This window comes from Galleria mellonella, unplaced genomic scaffold (genome assembly GCF_026898425.1).
Source record: "Galleria mellonella isolate WM207_F2 unplaced genomic scaffold, CSIRO_AGI_GalMel_v1 utg35, whole genome shotgun sequence".
Lineage (NCBI taxonomy): Eukaryota > Metazoa > Arthropoda > Insecta > Lepidoptera > Pyralidae > Galleria > Galleria mellonella.
This window is the reverse complement of record NW_026442082.1, coordinates 6,006,971-6,031,271: the sequence shown is the minus strand read 5'-3', so window position 1 is coordinate 6,031,271 and position 24,301 is coordinate 6,006,971. Positions and strand designations below refer to the sequence as shown.

Here is a 24,301-nt window from a genome sequence, read left to right as displayed (position 1 = left end):
GCTGTTTGTCTTTGCTGTACGTCACTACAGTTTTGGCGCAGAAGGCAAGCACCCACGCTCGTCTTCTGTGTTGAAATTACTCGATGTTTACAACTAATTTTCCCGTGGCTTTGTCCATATAATTTAAAACAAATATATCATATATATACATATATATGCTTAGAATACGATAAATCTTTATGTCACATTCGAATCTGTTCAGATGTTAAAGAATATTTAACATTACAAAGATGGGATTATCGTGAATTTTTATTTTAATTTACGTTTAGTTGAAATTATTTGATAGAATAGAAATTTTCTCTATTCAAATATACTTATTACATTATACTTATTTTATTATACATTTTTTTATGATTATACGGCTGGGTTCATGGATGTTACTATCTGCTGAAAAGCCCACAAGAAATTCGACAGTTGCTCTTCTCAAATTATTATGTACAAGATAAGTTTACATTTGTCTGGCTACTGTGACTATAATTAGAGTTAGATTCTATTTATATTTATTATTAAATGGGAAATAAACAAGCAAACATGAGCAAACCAGTCCCAATAGGTAATATCCATTCACGAGTATAACGGATAAGCTAGCCATAATTGCCTTCAAGTTATAGCTTGGGAGGCATTGAGGGCAATGCCCTATCTTAAAAGTCCCAATGCCCTACCTTAAAATGAAAAGCCCCAAGGAAATTAGACAGATTTGCTTTTTCAAAGCCTAAATTATTTAATTACGACTTTTGCCCTACCAAAAAAATCTTTTGCCCTACCTTAAACTTGGGTCTAGCTACGGTCCTGCCTCAACTATATTCTAGGGAACTCAACGAACCGCTCCATCACACCGCCGATATTTTAAACCTAACTTTATCACGTCCGCGTCCCTTTTGCATTCATTTTCTCATCATCATTATCATCATACCAGGCTTTAACTTTCAATGCTGAACATAGGCCTCCCCCATAAGTGGGGGTTGATTAGTAGTTATTACACTTTGCAGACGGGTCGACAACCATAGTTAGGTTCTGGTGATGTTTTAAGAAGGATGCTGCTGCACATTCCTCGACTATGATGATCGCTTCTTATGACATCCACGAGAAAGGAAAGGATAGCCCATTCTATGCCGGGACCACACTACAACTAACCCATGTATTCATTCATATGACCAGGACATGTTTACTAATCTGGTTAAATAGATTTTTTTTATACAACCTAGAATGGCAAACAAGCTGACGTCCCACCTGATGGAAAGTGGTAATCGTCGCCTATAGACATGAGCAGTACCATGGACATAACAGAGTATTTTTCGCCCATGATACCCCCCACGTTGCCATTCCTGAGGACTCAGGTGTTATTCCTCTGTACCCTATAAATTCACGCCATATCCCACCCTTCAAACCGAAACACAGCCATGCAAACACAGCTGCTTCACGGTTGAAACACGAATGGGACAGAGGTACTTAAACAATCGACTTTTATACAAAGTCTCCCTCTGGTAATTGATTTATTGATTGATTGCAAAGTGAATGATTGATTTTTAAATACACAATCGTGGATTTAACCATGTCGTGATCATGTGGTGCAACCCAAGTCGAAACGATGAGAAGCAGGTATGTAGGTACTATTTACCTGTCATTATTTTTATTTCGCGTTAAGTCCCGATTTAATATGTGTAAACAACGCGAAAGTTTAAAATTAACTTTTGCAAACCGCACAGTGTGTTTTTTTATCCAAAAAACAACCATCCCGTTTTTATATTTTTATTTTGTAGAATAGATCATTACAAAGGTAAGAGTAGAACTCCCGACGATCAAATCTTATCAGGTCCAGAGATATTATTTTTTTTTAATTTTAATTCTATGGAAATCAGAAATTCCATAAAAACAGCTATTATAAAAAAAAAACTATTCAATATTTCGTTCAATCTTAACTAGCCCTGTGTAAATGTTCAAATGTTCAAAACACAACCATTCTCTTTTTATATTTTTATTTTGTAGAATAGTAGGAATCATTAGAAAAGTAAGAGTAGAACTCCCGATATTCAAATGTGCTTTGATCAAAAGATATGATTTTTGCAAATGTACTAGAGTCCTTCTATACGGCTTTAACATACACAAATAACACAAAAATATGAACCGTAACATATGAAAGATATGCGAGATACAGAATAAAAACGTTATTTCAGGTTTTATTTTTTTATAGCTATATCTTGTCCTGGCTGGATTCAAAACCTTGATAAATAACTAGCCTCCTATAGAACCAATAACACGAAAAAAAATCAAATCCTAATAGTGCAGGATCTTCGAGTTACAAGCTTCTCGAGTTTTCTACTTATTTCTATGGTTTTAGGGTTGCCACGCAGATATTTTTAATTTCCGTTATTTTCATGTTTGAAAATGTTTTTAAATTATTGTGAAAAATTTAAAATACAATTATAAGAATAAATCCATCTCACTATCTTATCTTACTATTATTAGAAAAGTGAAAGTTTATATGGATGTATGTTTGTTACTCTTTCACGTAAAAACCACAGAAAATATTTTAATGAAATTTGGCACACAGCTTATTTATAGTCTGGATCAATACATAGGCTACTTTTTATTATCAGAATTAACAATCGATTCTATCTAATTATGTACCAAAACTATTAAATCTAAAATAACTTTGATCTAACGAGCAGGTAGCAACCCTGACCTAATTTTTAGAATCTTTATAACTCGCAGATCCTGCGGGTTACACGTTTCAAAATATTAGGACATATCAACATTAGCCTAAGCTACAATATGGTTTAGTTTTTGAATCCAGCTACCCAAAGAATATCAAGAAAAAAAAATTTCTAAATTGAGGTCAAAATTAAATTTCTTCATACCTAAGCCGGCTAAATTCCTGCAAGTTTTTTTTATATAAAATACAATACACACATTTACAATTACAATACATTTACACAGGGCTAATTAAGATTGAACGAAATATAGTAGTTTTTTTATAATAGCTGTTTTTATGGAATTTCTGATTTCCATAGAATTAAAATTAAAAAAATCTCTATATCTCTGAACCTGATAAGATTTGATCGTCGGGAGTTCTACTCTTACTTTTCTAATGTAAAATCTATTCTACAAAATAAAAATATAAAAAGAGGATGGTTGTTTTTTGGGTCAAAAAACACACTGTGAACCGCTACGGTGCGGAATGTACCTATATATATATATATATATATATATATATATATATATATATATATATATATATATATATATATATATATATATATATATATATATATATATATATATATATATATATATATTTCATAATTGTATATTTTAAAATAAAATAATCATGTTATTATAAAATAGTGCAATATTAATTTCTATGTTATTTTGTCACATGTAACATGTATAATTTATTTATTTTTTTCTTAAAAAGTGAGTGTATCTAATGTAAATGAATGATATTTAAATGAAAAGTTTGTTCAGTGTATGTGTAAATAAATAAAATAAATAAATAAATAATTATTTGATTATTGCTTAACTCTCACTATTCGTTATTATAATCGCCCTCGCCTACGTTTTAAAACTCAACCCTTTATCCATAACATATTCTAATGCCCGTTTGATCTCGCTTTCATTCCAAGCAAATCCCCACAGCATACACTACGATCAATTCCCTAATATGTTTGCTGCTTTTCAGCAGAATATTCAGACGGAGTTGTAGCTCCTCGTTATTTTGAACTAGACACGTCGAAGTCATAAGAGATAGCGTTTATATTGAATTAAACACGTCGAAGTCATAAGAGATAGCGTTTATATTCAGCCAGACACATTGAAATTATAAGAGATAGCGTTTATTTTGAGCCAGACATATTAAAATCATAAGAGATAGCGTTTATTTCGCGCCAGATACGTTGAAATCATAAAAGATAGCGTTTATATTGCGCCAAACACATTAAAGTCATAAGAGATAGCGTTTAGTTTGAGCCAGGCATATTGAAATCATAAGAGATAACGTTTATATTAAGCCAGATGAGTTGAAGTCATAAGATATAGCGTTTATTTTAAGCTAGATACGTTGAAATCATAAGAGATAGCGTTTATTTTGAGCCAGAAACGTTGAAATCATAAAATACAGCGTTTATTTATAAGCGATTTTCAAATAAAGGATGTACTGAATTCGCATATATATATTTTTTAGTTTGTTTTGCGACGTCTTTGTTAATTTTGGACCGACCTATTTCTCTCGGAGACTCCCATATTTGTCTTATATTAATTATATCCATGTTTAAAGCAACTGTTCTTTGCGGAGTAAAATCATTTCCCCTTCTCTTCTCTCGATCCTCAAAATTTAAACTAAGCACCCTTTTCCAATAAGTGGTCTCAGTTTTTGTTTGATAAATATTTACGTTTTAAATTATAACATTTTATAGCTGCATTATATAAGTTCTAAAAACAGAACTCACTAATCCATGTTAATATTAATTTTTAATTATAAACTTTCGCTTTGTTTACACATGTTTAAATCCACGATGAAATCTGATATATATGCGTAGGCATTATTTGCCTGTAATCGCGCCGGATCGAGTCCCGATCGTGAATTTAAACGTTAATTTTATTACCATTTTTTTTTTTGTTAAATAATTTTATTAATACAATCTGAGGCAGGAGTAACTCGTGTTTTTTTTTATACGGCTCAAATGATGGTAAGCGATTACCATAGCAGATAAACACCTGCATTACCAGGGGCATTACGCGCATTTGAAGAAGGGAGACTGTACAAAAGTCGATTGCTTGTGTACCTCTGTCCCATTCGTGTTTCTACCGTGAAGCAGTTGTGTTTGCATGGCTGTGTTTCGGTTTGAAGGGTAGGATATGGCGCTAATTTGCTGGGTACAGAGGAATAACATCTGAGTCCTCAGGAATGGCAACGCATGGGGAGTATCATGGGCGAAACAGTGTACTCTTTTATGTCCATGGTACTGCTCATGTCTATAGGCGACGGTTACCACTTTCCATCAGGTGGACCGTCAGCTTGTTTGCCATTCTAAATTGTATAAAAAAATGGAACCTTCGTATTCCTTTTTTAAAGAACCACATACTGTAGTCTCTTGGGACAATCTCTACAGGGAGTTCATTGGATAACCGGAGCATTCGTAGCAGGAATCGTCTCTGAAAGCACGCTGTGTGCGACCATCCAAGCTTTGAGGCATGAGAATGAACTCCGTGTTGGTGGTGAACAGTTCCTATTAGTTGGATGTTATGTTAAACTATTGCTCTGACCACAATCCATTATACACGTGGTAGAATACAGTTCATTTTAAGTAAACGGACACGTCGACCACACGAAACCTATAAACACTGTAATTAGAGGGGAGAGGCATAAAAATAGTAAGTATCCGGGGTAGGTACTGGCGAACATCCGCAGGAAATGGCTATATTATGGTGCGAAAATCCGGTTTTGTTATCTACTAGCTTTTTTTCGATGTTTTGCGCGTGTGGGGAAAGGTAAAAAGCAATTGTTTTAATCTATATCTATATAGATAGTATCTATCTATCTGTCTGCCTATCTCTTCAGTCGTACACTCTTGACAGAGTGGTCGTGGTTTTTTATGATGATAGTGGATCGTCGATGAGGCCCTCCTTCGCGACTGAGGTCCTCGCAATGCGTCTCCATCTACTTCTGCTCACAGCCGAGCGAGAGCATTCCACAATACATAGGTTCACTGTACGTTAAAGTTTAAAAAAATGTGGCGTTGTATTCCAACATCGTCATAGTCGTAGAATACTGACGGATCTTTATATGTAATATTTGTCAGATCCGTCAGTATTCTACGACTATGACGATATGTAGGTAAATATTCGCTAATTTTTGTCGAGAGTCTTAAATACTATTTTGCGTAAGATTTTTTTTATTTATTTCATTCCATTCCCCAGCTGTAGTCATAGCAATTATTGTCGGTCGTCTACGTTACACCTGTCGCCATTAAAACTTTTAAGGTCGTATACCAAAAATAGGATCGTATTGATTACGTTTTTAATACAATCGTTGAGTGGTCAACATTAATGACGTCTGTGTATTTAATTTCTTACATAATTGCTGTACTAACAATGCAATACAATTATTCTGATATCAATTTTTCATCGTTAACTCTAGACGATTTGTCGTTACGTACAGCGCCATCTGTTTTGCCTTCTTGACAAAGAGTTTGAACTAAATAAAAATAAAATTTAATTGAGATAAAGTAAAATTTGTATTAGAAAGGTGCTAGACAGTTTTTATCCGACTTTAAAAAAGAGATTCTAAATTAGGTTGAATTTTTTTTTTAATTAATTTATAAACCGATTCGGAAAATTTGTTTTCTTTATTAAAAAAAGGAACTTTCGTCTTTCTTTTAATATTTTAGTTATTAAATCAATTAATTAAAAAAAATGTTTATTAGGAAACCTTAGCTTTATTTAGTTTTTATGTTTTTGGTTAGCTTTACTAACTTTACTACTATGAAGTTGTATATTTTTTTTGTATTTGTAATAATTACCTAAAAATGTCAATTACATTAATAAGTTATTTTTTTTATTTATAAATACATTATTATTTCTTGACATTAGATATGTTCATTTGACGAGAATGATATAATTGTTCTATCATTATTTACATTCTACACTTTAGATGATGATGATGATGATGATCAAAAACACCATCGTCACACCATCAACAACACCGTACCATTATCCTGTAATATATACAAATGTTCACATTACGCGGCTATCGAACCACCAAAAGTCGCTTACCACCTTTTTTTTCATCCTTACATATACAATAAAATATTTAAATGTTGCCAAATAAAGAATAATACTTCATCACAGGCTAATGACTTGTAAAAAATTATTTACTTTCATTAAATTCTGAAACTAATCTTTCAATATAAACACCTACTTATGCACGAATGCACAAGCATGCACGCACGCACTCACTCACTCATACATAACATACACACGCGCGCGAACACATACACACACACACACACACACAGGCGCGCGTGCGCGCGCGCGCACACACACACACACACGTACTCATCTTTTCACATAGTTTTTCTTATTTTTTTTTTTTTGTAAATAATGTGTCCTAAATAGGTAATCGCACTCATAATCCCCAAGATACAGGTCTGGCCTAGTTTGGGGACTGATGGTAATGCAGATATTTCCTCGTTGAATATAAATTGTAAAAATTGTAAATTGTACCTTATGCAACTGTATCTTTCTTAAATAAATATTATTCTTAAAAAAAAAAGAGATCTCATCCCCAAACCGGAACACGACTTGCAAGCAAACTGCCAACACAAATAGATAAAACGGTCGAGTCGTAAATTATTGTTTACATAATAAAGGTACACATAGACACACTCGTGAGTATTGCTACCAATTCTTACATATTACTTCTTTTTGGTTATTTTACAAACTTGTCTTTTAACTTGCTTTAGTATGCCTTTCCGTTCAATCTCTCCAATCTATTGTCATCTAGCTATATTTATTTATTTATTTAAACTTTAATGCACAGTAAAATTCTATGTACATTTGGCGGACTTAACACCGGACGGTGTTCTCTACCAGTCAACCATTGGGCAAACAGAGAAATACGTAGACGGTGCATTTTTAAATAGAGGAAAAATAAAGCAATACTTGATAAATTCATATAATGTAAATATATATATCTTCACATATTGATTCAAATAGACTATATTTATAAGCATTTTTAAATGGATATTTTTTTAAATGTAATGCAAGGTTCGGAAAGTTATCTGCTGAGAAAAGTCTACAAAAAACTCAGCGTCATGTTCGAAGGAACATCGCATGTAGCTAAGTGATTCCATTTTGGTGCTTTTTCTTTTCATTTTTGTTTATTTTGTTTATTGGTGAATATTTTTTTGTAATTATATATAAAATTAAGCACTAAATAAACATTTTTTTCTTTCTTTTAACAGTTACTCTTTTAAATCTCTGTTAACATATACAGTGAGTAAAAAGTATTCTATGTTTTAAGTATGGATATAACCTATCCGTGTCCCAAATTAAATGAAAATCCGTTTATCAATTTTTTGTTTGAAAGAGTAACAACCATGTTTTTAACTTTACATACTTTCACATTTACGCATAACAGTAGCAAGTATATCCATAAATCTTAACCACTTGCTGGCATCTGATTATGTCGAAACTTGGCATAATTATCAAAGTTCTGGCGACAGTGCAATAATACGGTACCATTGAGCTTATAATGAATGCATGAAGACAGAAAGTGAGTATAGGAAATTGTGAAGCACGTATGATAAATCCGTTGTATTTGGGCTCGTTTGGCTTATCTGTAAACCTGTGTGATGCTCAAAGTCTGATAATATAGCCAAGAGGCTATGAAAGTCTGTTTATTGAAAAATAAAATTACACCAAAAATTTTATTACTATTTACCAAACTTAATGGTCGCAGAATCGGCAGTAGCGTTCTTTTTAAAGCATCACCAAAGCTTAACTGCGGTTGCTAATCCGCATGCTCAGTGTGGCAATTACTGGCCAAACTCCTCAATAGGGAGAGGCCTATGTTAAACAGTGGACAGTTTTTTTTATGGGTGAAAATGGTACGGTAACGATAACTCCGCCTGCATTAATGGGATACGCTGGTGGAGCACCAGTGAAGGGTGATCGATGAGAATGAAAACAGGCCCGTTAGCCCATCATGATAAATTCATCAGGAATTAACCATGATAGTTTCCAGGGGGAACCGCGAGGAGGTCGAACTGGTTGGGTTTATTGCTACCAATGGGATTCTCAGTCTCCATTACTAACAATCCCTTCCCCCCCCCAACAGTGGACAGTTAACGGCTGATATGATGATGATGACATAATATTTTAATGTAATAACTACCGGTTTAACTTACGTATAATTAGACCGAGGAAGCTGAACCTTAGAATATATCTATTGTGATGCGATACCATTCCTATGGACTTGGTTATTAAGCCACCGTTCCCTATAATGACACTGCCTCATCCCAACTTTCAAACCGAAATATAGACGTGCAAGTACAATTGCTTCATTTCGATTTGAAGAGGTACCAGATGTATTCCTCGATCCCACCTGTTTCTGCAGACGACTTTTGTACAAAGTCGCTATCTAGTAATAGAATATTCTAAGGTATTCACAACTCTCAAGGTGGACCATTAGCTTATTTGCTATTCTGAGTATTGGAATCGGAATTTTTATTATAATAAAAAAGAATTAAACAGTCTCCTCTTTCAATTGCCAACAGAAGACAATGCGGGTGACATAAGGCTACGCGGGCGATGCGCCGCGAGGGCGGCCGCGCGCAGCGCCGGGCGGCGCGCGTAATATGCGCTCGCTGAATGTGTCGGCGTGCGCGGCGCTGCTGGAGGACGTGCGCTGGGACGAGCCTGCCAGCCTCGCGAGCCTAGCCGTGCTCGCGCTCATCGACGTGCTGGTCATCGCAGGTGAGCAGCTGACCTTCCGGGAGTGACGTGATGAAGTCGCACCTCAGCTCCATTAAAAGTTACGATAATCCCTTTGGTTTCCCGTCGAAGCTCTCTATTTCGCTTCTTATCACTAAGAAACTCTTCATCGTTCACGTCTGCATATCGTATTATATATAATCATAGTTCAGGTCTGCAATCTCTTAAAGCAATGAAAAATCAAACGTCTAAATTAACCCAATCAGAAATACAGCCATATAATATAATGTTCCATTCATATCGCATTTTTTGGCATTCACAAAGGAAATTAAAACCTATAGGGCGCTTCGCGTTGATGATACCAGGTATCATGAAATTTGGCAAGAAGCAATGTCATGTAGCACAAGTAAAGGAAAACATCCGAAAAACACAAAATTGTAGTTATTTCACAAAAAAAAAATTACTTGACAATTTTGTTCGGAACCCTCGCTGCGCGAGTCCGACTCGCACTTGACCGCCTTTTTTTCATAAACGAGCATGCGACTCACCTGACGGCAAGTGGTTACCGCCGCCCATATTTCTACCTACGTACATTCTACTTACTGGTAATCGTTTTTCTCCGACTGTCCCATAAAGAACATGAAGGTAGATAAACTATCTAATAGTAATAACAGATAGTCATAATGGATAGGTCAATGGGCACCGCGAGCAGCCTGAGTAAATGGGTTATTAACTTTTCAATCACGTACTCAAACGATCCGTTACTACTCGTACGTAGCACGTGCTACATCGCTGCGAGCTGAGTTATTTTTTGTTTTTGTAACAAAATGCGCCGCTGAGAACTTGTACAAGCCTTCGTTGTATTATTACTTCGATTCTTAAAGTGGTTTGGTCCTTAAACAAAAATAAACACGACATACTAGATGGCGTTAGAATCGATATTTGTAGTTTTTATTGATTATTATGTAATTGAAGATAGTTTGAAGCAAAATTTCTAAATCTGCGGACGGTTATATTAATATTTTATCTATATAGTAACAATTTATCATCTTTCTTATTTTTATTCTCTTGTGTTGTACATTTAAAAAATATGTACACACTAGGATCGAATATTGCTAGTGTGTGGGTCATTATTCATTCGAGAATAGGTCGCGTATTACCTGTCATTTCATTTTTATTTCAATATTTGTCTGACTAGCAATAGAATAGACTAGAAATATTCTTTATTTATATAGATTTTTTTTTATATGATTTAGAATGGCAAACAATCTGACGGCCCACCTGATGGAAAGTGGTAACCGTCGCCTATAGACATGAGCAATACCATGGACACAACATAGTATACTGTTTCGCTAATGATATCCCCCATGCGTTGCCATTCAGATGTTATTCCTCTGTACCCAGTAAATTTATGCCATATCCCACCCTTCAAACCGAAACACAGCCATACAAACACAACTGCTTTACGGTTGAAACACAAATGGGACAGAGGTACCCAAGCAATCGACTTTTGTACAAAGTCTCCCTCTGGTATCTCCTCTTGTTTGTTTACAAACTCTTATAAATTGTTTTTTTTTTTTATGATTCCACTGCTAGATTCGAAATTTTCTTACATGCAGAACTCGCAAGAAACTCGAAAATGAAATCCTTTTTACTTGTAACATTTTAAAGGTAAAAACTAATTCATGTATTCGTTAAGCCTTGGAGTCTTAGTGACTCAATTAATTGTTTTAAAAATTGGCAAACACGTGATACTTGGGATGAAGAAAGATACAGGCTACTTGTCAATATCTTGGTGAACCAACGTTATTATTATCATCCCGGTTCTTTGAGCAAAGTCACGGGTAAAAACTTCTTCTTCGGGTTCTTCAAAAGGGGGGTAAAGAGGTTTCTTTAGGATCGGCAACGCACGCGTAATCCCTCTGGTATTGCAGGTGTTCATAGGCTACGGTAACCACTTACCATATTTTGTATGCTTATAAAAAAAAAGTTTTACAAACAAGTGAGGTGGTATAAAAAAAAATTTATTATTATTCATATATATTATGTTATTGTACTGAATATTTTCTGGGTGAGCGTATTGGACGAATGTAAAGCTCAATCAGTAGATGTAATGTAATAAATAAATATGTAAAACCATTTGAGAGATGTAGAGTTTTTCTACAAATTTGTGATTCCAATTTTCACCGTCTCCGCTGTATTAACGAAATAACGTCCCTACGAGATATAGCGCCAACTAATCAACTAATGGAGACTTGGACCCTTACAACGTGAATACGACCAGAGAAAGCTAATTTTGAAGTCTCATTATGTGTATTCAAATGGTAAATGGCCTTCACTATCTATTTAGAGCTTTAGTAAGCAATGGAATAATTAACTTTTTTATATAACTTAGAATGGCAAACAAGCTAACGGCCCACCTGATGGAAAACAGTAATCATCGCCTATAGACATGAGCAGTACCGTGGACTTAACAGATCTCTGTTACGCCCATTGAAACTACCCATGTGATATTCTTGAGGACTCAGGTATCCGCAATCTGTATGTAAATTCACTGCCATATCCCACCTTCAAACCGAAACACAGCCATGCCAACACAACTGCTTTACGGTTGAAACACGAATGAGACAGAGGTACCCAAGCAAACGACTTTTGTACAAAGGTGTGGTTTTATTTATACAAACGAAAATTATGATTCTAAAGCAAGGTAGGCAAGTTAGAGAGGGTGTATGCAAGTATATAGAATGGCTAAGATAATGAAGGTTTTCCCAAGAGCGAAGCAAAAGGGATGTCAAACAAACTAGAGGGGACTTTGTAAAAAGTCGATTGCTTGGATCAGCTCTGTCCATTCGTGTTTCAACCGTGAAGCAGTTGTATTTGCATGGCTGTGTTTCGGTTTGAAGGGTGGGATATGGCGTGAATTTACTTACCATCAGAGGAATAACACTTGAGTCCTCAGTTTGGCAACGCATGGGGTATCAAAAAAAGTATGAGTATTTATGTCCACGGTATATATTATGTTATTGGCGACGGAATTTTCCATCAGGTGGGCGTATTGGTCAACTTGTAAAGCCAATCTAGATGTATAAAAAAAATAACATCATGTAAAAATGTCTGAGAGAAATAGCAACTTTCTTCTTTTATGACGTGACAAAAATCTCTTTTTTCAGATTCAAACGTGTGTTGTCATATTATTTATAAACTCCATTATATATTATATGTTGGGAAAGAAACTATATTATATAAAACTCGAACGTAGAATGCCGGATAAAACGGATGTGGGCAGTTATAGATTGCATGCATTATCTGATGATATATCCTTTGATGTGGGTACTTCGAGGTTTCGTACGCTAGTGGAGCCGATGTTTATCATTACTGATTGTAAAGTGTATTATATTTTACTAGCTTTTACACGCGACTTCGTTCGCATTGACCGGTATTAATAGTAGCCTATTTACTTGTCCATCGTATGTAGTACCTACGTGTATACTTAAGATTAAGCAGTCAGGACCCTTAGACATAACAATTAAAGAAACAAAATCACTTTAATATTTATGTTATAAATTATATTTTATTAATGTATTAATTGTTTTTTTTATTAAAGAAAAACCAACTCTTTTCTCCTACATTCTTCACGACTCTGGAACGCGCTTCCTGATGCCATTAAGAGACTACCGACTAAACCGTCTTTCAAAAAAAGCGTTCACGCTCACTTTTTATCTTTATCCGAGCAGTAACAGCTTTATATTATTCCAAATTCGTGTATAATATAGTATATATCATATATGTGTAAGTATATTTGTTATTCATATATATTTATTCGTTTATATATGTAGTTTTAGTATGTATGTATATCAATAATTAGTAGTACCGCAGTCGAGTATTCTGACACTTGCCTATGGTTGACTGGGAGAGAATGATTTTAGCATTAAATCCGCCATGTACACATATTTGTACTAATGAATAAATAAATAAAAAAAAAATACTCTATCAACACATGACTTCGAACACAACACCATCAAGATCCTGCGGACACCTGTGCTATGTCAATCATATAAAGGGATCTGAGGCGTTACAGACGGTAAAAGAATTGTGCTTACAATGTAATGCTTCATGGTAAAACCTTTTAGAGAGCACAAAGGGTATATGTAAGCACATAATAGGTACGTGCGTCGGTATGAATTCAGTATAGAGCCACGTTATCTATCTTATCTTAAGTAACATTATAAAAAGAAAATATATTTTGTTCATAATATATTTTTTAGTTTTCTAGTGACTTTTTTTATAAAACAGTGTCGCCTATAGACATGAGCAGTACCATGGACATAACAGAATATACTGTTTCGCCCATGATACCATCCATGTGTTGCATTTCTGAGGACTCAGGTATTATTCCTCTGTACCCAGTAAATTCACGCCATATCCCACCCTTCAAACTGAAACACAGCCATGCAAACACAACAGACGAAACAAACGAATTTTGTACAAAGTACACTACACTTTTTTTAAGTCTGTTAAAACACCGTTCGCTAACTAGGGTACTTGCTGCGTCTTACTAATATACTTTTGTTTTATTTTTATACAAATTAATGGCAAACAAACTGACGGCCCATCTAATGAAAAGTGGTACCTGCCTATAGATATGAGCAGTGCTATGGACATAACAGAGTATACTGCTTCGCCCATGATACCCCCCATGCGTTGCCATTCCTGAGGACTCATTTAGTTTATTACTTTAAACATATACCTAACCTGGCCGATCGACATTCAGCAGTGACGAGCCGGTGGTTCAGCCAAAAAAAGATTTTTTATTCAATTAAACGCTTTACGATTTCATATTTCTTTGGAACTTTTTCCCCCCTGCTCCGGTGCCGCGCCGCGTCTTTGTGCGTCTGTGACGTGCTTGATTATTTATTCAGAAGTTTTTCAATATTTCCCGCGGCGTGTCGCGGACAGCCGGTGTCATTTTATAGAACGCCCTGATTGTTCCTGAATCGCGTTTCTCCTAATAATATTTAAAAAACATTGAAAGTTTTTATTACGTTTGTATGTTTGTTACTCGGTCGCGTTTAAACTGTTTTTTTTTATACCGTTGAGGTGGCAAACATACGGCCCACTTGATGGTAAACGGTTACCATAGCCTATAAACACGTGCAAAACCAGGGCTTAAATTATATACATAGAGTGTCTCCATGGAAATGCTTCGAGAAAAACGAGTCAACTTTTTTATACAATTTTTCGTGATAAATAGTTATGAGTAATTCCTTTATAACTTCTATATTTATTTTGTTTTATAATTTATACATATTTTTAATGCGTAAATAATCATTTTATTTCTTAAATAATACGACGAGATACATTTTATGCGTAAATATATAGAATACTGATAAAAACAAGAGTCTGCTAATTTAACAATTAGCTGACAGAAAGTTGACCCGTTTTTGAGGCTCGATGCTCTATTTATTTATTTATTTATGCACCATAAATAAAAATATACAATGACAAGTGAATAATTAAATTGAAATACAGTAACATAAATACAGATTGACATATACACATAAAGGTACAAAAGGCGGTCTTATCGCTCAATGTCTTAGACAACCTTTGGTTAAAGGAGAACCGATTATATGGCGCAAGTAATATAATTTTCGTCATAAAATACAAAAACATGTAATGCACAAAAATATCAAATACATATAATTTATTAAACTACATACTATAACAATATATATATACACACAAAATACATATATAAATACATACATAGACACACAAAAATATGACAAATCTTAAAAATTACAAAGGAATGGAGAAGAGTAACTACAATGAAAGAAAATGTGATTTGACTTGTCCTTTAAACGATTTATATAATCTAAGTATCTTAAAAAACCTCTTTAGCTCTTTTTTGAAGAATCCCATGCTGTAGTCTCTTGGAAAAACCTCGATTTTTTTATTTTCCATTACGATTCACTGTATTGTATTTTTCAAAACGAGAAGATTCTTATCAATATTTTTTGTATGTATATATGTTACGCTATATCTTCACTGATTCTGAATCGATATTTTATAACTCTTCTGGCAATAGATAGAGTTTTCTCTCATGAAGATTCCGTATTAAATTAGTTTACTTCATATTCATTACGCTGTGCTCCGAGCAGCAACCTATTAATTTGCCTGAAGACGCCTCGTTTAGAGGCGAAACACGTATCGCAGAACGTGCGTGGACGGAATGACAGTTGGAGATTGATGGCTAATATGGAAGGCTGTGTGACTTCTATGGTAGTATCAAATCATCGTCATCATCATCATATCAGCTTTCAACTCTCCACTGCTGAACATAAGCCTCCCCATTGGGGGGTTTTGCCAGTAGTTGCCACGTTTAGCAGACGGATTGACAACCGCAGTCAGGCTTTAGAGATGTTTTAAGAGGGACGCTGCTGACCATCCCTCGATGTCCCTTAGTCGTCTTTTATGACATTTACAGATAAGAAAGGAGTGGCCTATTCTATGCCGGGACCACACGGCCAAAATAATTCTAATCAAACAACCACCCGGGGAGAAAGGAATTATCAGTAATAGGGTTAAACTGTCCCATTGCTAGCAATACACCCTGTCAGGTCGACCTCCGTGGTTCCCTCTGAAAACTGTCATGGTTAATTCTAGTGCAATTCGTCACGATGGGGTAACTGACCTGCTTTCGTCACCTATCACCCTTCACTGGTGCCCCGCCAGCGTATACCGATAGCGCGGGCCGGGTAACCATTTCATTTCATTATCACCCATTAAAAAAAAACCAGCCCTTATCTTATGACTACGAACTAGTTATATTAAAGGTTTTTGCATACCCACGTCCCGTTAAACATTCCCGTATAAGCCGGAGGTAATCAAGAATTTCCCGCGGTGAAAACTTGAGCGAATCGATCAAACTTAACAATTCACGGTAGCCGAGCAAGTTTGTATTGAAAAAGTAACTTCGGTGGGCACTCGGCGTCGCCGTATAAATATTCCAGTAAATGAAAATAAATAGAACTTTTAACGGCGACCTAAAGAAGATAAATGTACTCTGATGTACTGAGGTACCTAAATATTAGTGAGGGACGCTCTGAGGATTTTGTTCCATGTCATTTTCAACCGATTTCAAAAGAAGAAGCCGTTGACTGTCCACTGCTGAACATAGGCCTCCTTTATTAGAAAGGTTTTGCCAGTAGTTGCCAAGCTTGGTAGGCGAGTTAGCAAACGCGGTGAAATTTTGATGATATTTTAAGAGGAATGCTGCTGTCCATTTTTGGACCATTTTTATGTTTTTTACCTCATAACTCCGTCATTTCTAAACTAATTTGGGAAATTATTTTATTGTCTGAAAGAATATACTTACAGATATGGTTCCATAGAAATTTTATCAAGAAGTAGTATTAGAAAGTGATAATCGCTTTTTTTATACGACTTAGAATGGCAAACAAGCTGACGGTCCACCTGATGGAAAGTGGTAACCGTCGCCTGTAGATATGAGCAGTACCGTGGACATAACAGAGTATACTGTTTCGCCCATGATACCCCCCATGCAGTGCCGTTCCTGAGGACTCAGGTGTTATTCCTCCGTACCCAGTAAATGCACGCCATATCCCACTCTTCAAACCGGAACACAGCCATGCAAACACAACTGCTTCACGATAGAAACACGAATGGTACAGAGGTACCCAAGCGATCGACGTTTGTACAAAGTCTCCCTCTGGTAAACCTAAATTGTATCCACGTGAATAATAAATAAATTGATGCAATTGAAATACCGAGTAACGGGTATTTCTAACGTTATTAATAAATAAATGAATTAATCCTGCACACACGCGGATAAACTGCGAGATGTTTCGTAGATAGGCTGCACTATAAATTATTAATTCACAGTACCCAATGCTACTGCGTCATGACCCAATATACATAGATAGTGCAGGCGGGGTTGCCATTCAATTTTCAACCCTAAACACAGGTAGCAACGAGATCATTTGAAAAAATAGTTGAAATAAAATCACCAGAGGGAAACTTTGTATAAAAGGTGTTTTGCTTGGACACCTATGTCCCATTTGTGTTTCTGCCGTGAAGCAGTTGTCTTTGCATGGTTGTGTTCCGGTTTGAAGGGTGAGATACGGCAGTGAATTTACAGGGTACAGAGGAATAACACCTGAGTTCTAAGGTACAGCAACGCATGGGAGTATTATGAGCGAAACAGTATACTCTGTTATGTCCATGGCACTGCTCATGTCTATAGGCGACGGTTACCACTTTCCATCAGGTGGGCCGTCAGCTTGTTTACTATTCTAAGTTGAATAAAATAAATTACTGTCTAATCCGTCTAATCTGTCTGTATATAGAAGATAAGATATATAAGAAAAACTATTATGAATCTAATAGAACTTAAAATAATGATTTTTCAAATTTTCGTCTGTATGTATATTTGTCTATACGTTTGTGCACGCTAAACTCAGAAACGGCTTAACCGATTTGAATGCGATTCTTATTAATGCATTGCGGTTTACTCCACTTTACATTTAGTGTTTATTTTATTTCAATCGGTTCATAAATAAAAAAAGTTATATCAATCTAAAGAATCACATATAAAATGCCGTAAATTTACCGATCAGTTGAATTGGCTGGGATATTTTCTACGCCGATTCACGCGGCAGCGCTGCGGGAAACAACTAGCGTTAAACATGTTCTATTTACTTGTGCAAACTTTACTGATTTGTATGTTTTTTATATGTATATATTGTTTCTCAAATAAAATAAAATAAATCACTCCTTTACTGCAGGTTTTTTCATACCTACCTCGAAAGCTTTTTTTTTAATGGATGATAATGGAATGGTAACCTCGCCTGCGCTATCGATATACACTGGCGGGGTACCAGTGATAGATGATAGGTGAGGATGAAGCAGGTCAGTTAGGCCACCGTGACGAATCTAACAATAAATCAATCACGATGGCTTGCCGGGGGGACCACGAGGAGGTCGACCTGACAGGGTATATTGCTAGCAATAGGGCTACTTATCCCCATTACTAACAATCCCTTCTCCCCCTACTTTGGGATTTAGGGACTTTACACTTTACAATGTAGTGAAATAATTTTTTTTTTACTGACAAATATAGGCTAAACTATAATAAGGGTTGATTACCTCCCACTAACGCCATCTGTTATGCATATGTTATATAGAACGTCGAACGTCTAGACGCCTTGTTCAAATGCAATTACTCAGCTCAGTGAGAAGCAATAATTATAATTACAAATCGGCAATATGGCTTTATGCATTCATAAGGCTGTAGTCAATTTACATTGAACGGAGCGCTTGATAACAGCCAGTAAGGGGCATTGCTCTCAATCCTCAGAAATAACGTAATTAGTGAAAATTAGATATCTATATATATCTTATATATAAAATTCTCGTGTCACGGTGTTTGTTACCAAACTCCTCCGAAACGGCTTTACCGATTTTTATGAAATTTTGTGTGCATATTCGGTAGGTCTGAGAATCGGCCAACATCTATTTTTAATACCCCTCAATGATAAAGGTGACCCATTATGATGGGTGGTGAGAGTGAAAACAGGCCAGTTAGCCCATCATGATGAATTCATCAGGAATTAACCATGATAGTTTCCAGGGAGAACCGCGAGGAGATCGACCTGGTTGGGTATATTGCTAGCAATGGGATTCTTAGTCTCCATTACTAACAATCCCTTTCCACCGATTTTTATGAAATTTTGTGTGCATATCGGGTAGGTCTGAGAATCGGCCAACATCTATTTTTCATACCTCTCAATGATAAGGATGACCCATTATGATCTCATTATGACCCACTATGCCGGCCCATTAAGTAGTTTTTCATGCAACGTTTGAAGGATCCCAGTTAAAGGGTAATGGGAACACGGCACGGTTTACGTAGGAGTTCGGAAACTTATTTGTACGCGAGCGTGGGTAGTCTACTGTGTAGGGATGTAGTCTCTGGCCCATCCTCGTGGAGGGATATCGGAAAGAGGAAGGTGGAATAAGGGAATGTAATTTTTCTGGCCACTCCCCATGGGAAAAGCAGTACGGAACACTGACAGAGGCTAACTCTATGTAATTGTTGAGACTCCGGAATTTTGCTCAGCTCGGCAATTCCCACGATACTAATAGCTCGCCTTTTACTTTATATAAAACGGACAATTTTATATATTGTGTGAATGTGAATGTGAAAAGGACTCCATTTTACGCGCTTAGCCTCTCATTTGGGCCATTGTGCGTATGAGTCGTGGCTAGTGCAGCCAACCTAGCTCCGTCCAGAAGCGCAGAAGCTTCCTGGGTTCTTCACAGGCCTCACGGAGCGACCTCACCGTTCCGAGGATTTCTAAACGTTGATGGGCCACAGCCTCACATTCCAGGATTACGTGAGCAGCCGTTTCTTCGGCGTCGAAACAGCCTCGACATTATACTATTTTATATGTTAATTATATATAATTAACATATAAATTTATTTAAATATATAAAATATATAGTTAAATATATTTAAATATTATAAATCTGATGTGACTACGAAATGTTCTTATCGTTCATAGGGCGATTAAAAATAAATCAATATGTAGATGACTAGATAGATAAAAAAAAACAATAGTCATTAATGTAAATATTCAAGCAAAATAGCATAAATGTACAAGTTAATATAGGTATAAAGAGCTAACCATACATACTCATACATACATACATTACTACATGTAATACCCTAGAACCTAAGATGGTCGCGTACGGATACAGCGCGGTTTCAAAGACGTTTTCTTCCACCAACGTACAGGTTAAGAAAAGAGCTTTCTATCGAGATTTTTTCAAGAGACTACAGCATGGGTTTCTTCAAAAAATGAGGTAAAGAGGTTTCTTCAGGATCGGTAACAGCAATTTTTTTTTAAGTTTTACAACACAGGGGGCAAACGAGCATGCGGTTCACCTGATGGTAAGTGACTACCGCCACCCATGATCACCCACAACACTAGCGGCATTGCAGGTGTACATACACATTTCAGTGATTTAAAAAAAAACTTACAAAAAATTTCTACACGTATGTGCTACAACTATACAACACATTTCATAGCTGACTTTGGAATTTAACTACTCAGAGAGCAAAATACTGACTTTTTAGAAATGAAAAATACATAATTTCTCTATATGTATATTAAAGGATAATTCCGCCAATCGTATGATAATTTTTATAATAGAATAGTTTAACTTTCGCGAAGGTTTTTTTTCATGACCGCGTGGTCCTGGCATAGAATAGGCCAACCCTTCCTTTCCCGTAGATAAGAGATCATCAAGAGAGGGCAAGGAATGGGCAGCAGCGCCCTTCTTAAAACATCTCTGAAGCCTAACTGCAGTTGCCAATCCGCCTGCTAAACATGGCAACTACTGGCAAAATCCTGAAGGGGAAAGCTTATATTCAGCAGTGGACAGTTAAAGGCTGGTATGACGATGTTGATGCATCATTTTTTTTTTTAAATTAAAATAAATTTTTTTGCAGTACTTATTCTTATGTCTGATTTTAACAAAGTGCTTCAGTTTTTACCTAAATTTTGATGCCATCGTGTTACTTATGTGCAGGAAACTGCCTGGTCATAGCTGCCGTGCTATGCTCTTCCAAGCTGCGCAGTGTTACCAATCTGTTCATCGTGTCACTGGCGGTCGCCGACTTGCTGGTCGGCGTTGCTGTTCTCCCGTTTTCTGCGACGAGAGAAGTTTTTGAGGTAAGATATACAAGTATGTATATAGTTTTTGCCAATCTTTTATTACGAAACGTAAATAAAAGATGTTAAAGGCCATTTAATTTTGGATATAGTAAATTTAAATAAACAATGTTTATAGAAATTTGGAAAGATTATTTTATTATTATTGTCGAGTATTTTTTTTTTTTTTAGTTTCTTATCAAAAGACAATTTTTCGAATCAACAGTAAAATTATAAAAAAAAAATTAAAAGTGATTTTGTGCCTACTTAAATACAGTTAATCTTGGTTTTGTTTTTTAAAGAGAACCATAGGGTAGGTAATCTTATTATGTACAAACAAACAATCCACATCCAAATCCAACAGGTGGGCCGTATGCTTGTTTGCCACCACAGTGGTATAAAAAAAAAATATTATTATCACTAAATTATAATTTAATTCTAGGACTAAAGATAGACCTCCGAATTGCTTAATGTAACTATCGTTTAAAACTAAATTGATCCTGTCCTGGATCAAATCCGAAGCCACAATATATGTGTATATATGTGTATGTGTGTATGTATGTATATATATATGTATTTATGTGTGTAAGTTTTTATTTATTTATGTATTAATGTTATATTATTATTCATGTACTTTTATTATTTACATATATAGGTATATAGAGCTGTTTTTATTGTATTATATATTCAATGTTTAACTGGGTATTATTTAGTTTAATTGTACGATTATTACCCTTGTGCATTCTACAGTTTTCTTTCAGCTTCTCAAAGGTTGACTGTAAGAGATCCCTTTATGGGATAAGTCCGCCATTGTATATTAAATCATTTATCAGTGCTCAATTTGAATTACGTGCAATGAAGACTTTACAATACAATATAATACAATACAACACAACACAACACAACGCAACGCAACACAACACAACACAACACAACACAACACAATACAATACATTAAGGCAGCCTTAAAATATTAATGTATGCTCATACGACAAATACAAAATCCTTCTTAAAAAAAATCCATTTATGTTTAAATGTAAATATAATGCCAACAATTGACCGGAAAGGTTTTTTTTTGGGAAAATCTTCCTCGATAAAATCAAATAGACTCTGTATTCAGTATTGTATAGAAAAAAATGCTATCTACATTAAAAGATATAGCTGTTAAAGAACAGAAAAGGGTTGATTTAGGCAACTATTGTACGGACAGGGTAAAATTCAGCGAAATTCACCGTGTTCACGGTTCATTGAATCTTGCAGGCTTTTAAAAACCCTATTATAGTTAACTTTTTTCGCTTCGTTTCACGGCCACAGTACTGTTGTTGCATTTTTTTTTTTTTTTGTTATATACTCGATGGGTTTGCACTTGGTCATGCCTCATTTGATGGTAAGCGATGATATGCTTGATAGAAAACTGTCTAGATAATATTCAAATTTACCATAGATTTGACAAAATTTAAATTATATTTCTATCAAGTATGTGGAGTAGAATGCTGAGTTAATTAGTTGAACTGTGTCATTTATTATTTTATAATTACATAGTTCGCTTCTCGGGATTTCGTCGTACACAAACATAGCTAATTTGTATACAAACAAAGATTTGCAAAGGTGTTTTCTTTGATTTTAATGTATAATAAATACCATTCTATATTTATTACAATTAATACATTCTAAACCGCTCGCCTTATCTATTCTGCTGCGAACGCGTTTTGCCGAACCCAAATAAAATAAAATTTGTACGTAATATTTTATTTATAGAAACCTCTCGGTTCCCCTGAGAAAAATGAAATATAAAATTCAATGGCACGATGCAGCGTGTCCTCCGTGCTACATAAAATCCCCGTAGCATATTATAAGGAACCATTATTTTCAATAATTAGACACTTTCGCCGCCAGCAGATGCTACAGACGAAGGGTTAATATTAAGCGTGCTCATTGAAATCCGAACCTTATTGCTAGGTTATAATAAATATTTTGCAACTAACAAAATTTAGTTTATCCGCCATTTAAATTTGGACTGTATCGCTTTCATTCTAGTATCGTGTTTAAAATGAAACAAGTGAGATATTCAGCAACAGATACAGGGTGGATAAATGTCGACTTTAATATTGGACGGATAAAGTTGATCGTTGCTTGTAAAAATTGTTATTTTGTGGTTTAAGAGACGTGGGCAGACTATGAATGGTTTTTGCCACCTTTGTCTGTCAGTATAGAGGTTTTAAAAAGTCTACCTGATGTCAATTAGGTCAGCGGGGGCTCGGTGTCAACAGCCTTAGCTATTCAGCTCTCTGGCTTGATTATAAAAAAAAATCTACGCTAAGCCCTACCCTGTAAATTCACACAGAAGCTAAGAGGTAATCCATACTTATAATAAATCTGTAGAGAAGTCAATTCTGTACATGAAATATATTTACAAAATAACTATCAGGGGGTGATTAGTGATCGATACTGATGCCAAAAATGCAATCAGTAAAATTTTTGTCGTTATATAGAAACAAAATCTACTCGACGGATTTTAACGAAACTTGGTACAATTATTCTTCATACTCCTGGGCAGGTTATAGTATACTTTTCATCACGCTACAATCAATAGGAGTGGAGCAGTGAAGGGAAATGTTGGGAAAATGGGAGAAGTTACTCCATTGTTAAGCTTCCGTCGCGTGTGCAGCCTTAATGGGCACTTTTTAAAATGTAAAAAGCCCACCCGTGCGACGCCAGGACGGGCCACTAGTAAATAAATAAACTAACTTTTTCATTTATAATAGGTATTATATAGATTTTATTATTATTATTTCAGCTAATAATTGTCCACTGATGAACATAGGCCTTCCCAGTAGTTGCCACGATTGGCAGGCGGGTTGGCAACTACAGTTAGGCTTTTACAGATGTTTTAAGAGGGACGTTGCTGTCTATCCCTCCACCATAAGCTACCTAAATCGTCTCTTACGACACCCACGGGAAAGGAAAGGGTGACCCATTCTATACTGGGACCGGCGGACATACTCTTTTTTATTAAACGGTTTTATTAAACGATTTTATTTAGCTCGACCTGTACGGTATTTATTTATTTGGGTCAAAATTAGAAATTGGAATTTAAGCACCTTCCCGTTGTCAGATTGGTCTGAAATTTGGTA

The 24,301-nt window shown here is 35.5% G+C and overlaps 1 protein-coding gene across 2 annotated transcripts in view; it reads left to right on the top strand.

Moving 5' to 3' along the window:
* LOC113519588 (octopamine receptor Oamb) overlaps window positions 1-24,301 on the top strand; it is a 206,433-nt gene that overhangs the window by 144,465 nt on the left and 37,667 nt on the right. For both annotated transcript variants that reach the window (XM_052896906.1, XM_052896905.1), the window contains exons 3-4: window positions 9,276-9,474; window positions 21,046-21,188. In XM_052896906.1, coding sequence (XP_052752866.1) covers window positions 9,357-9,474; window positions 21,046-21,188 — 261 coding nt within the window. In that variant the 5' untranslated portion in view covers window positions 9,276-9,356. The remainder of the gene's footprint in view (window positions 1-9,275; window positions 9,475-21,045; window positions 21,189-24,301) is intronic.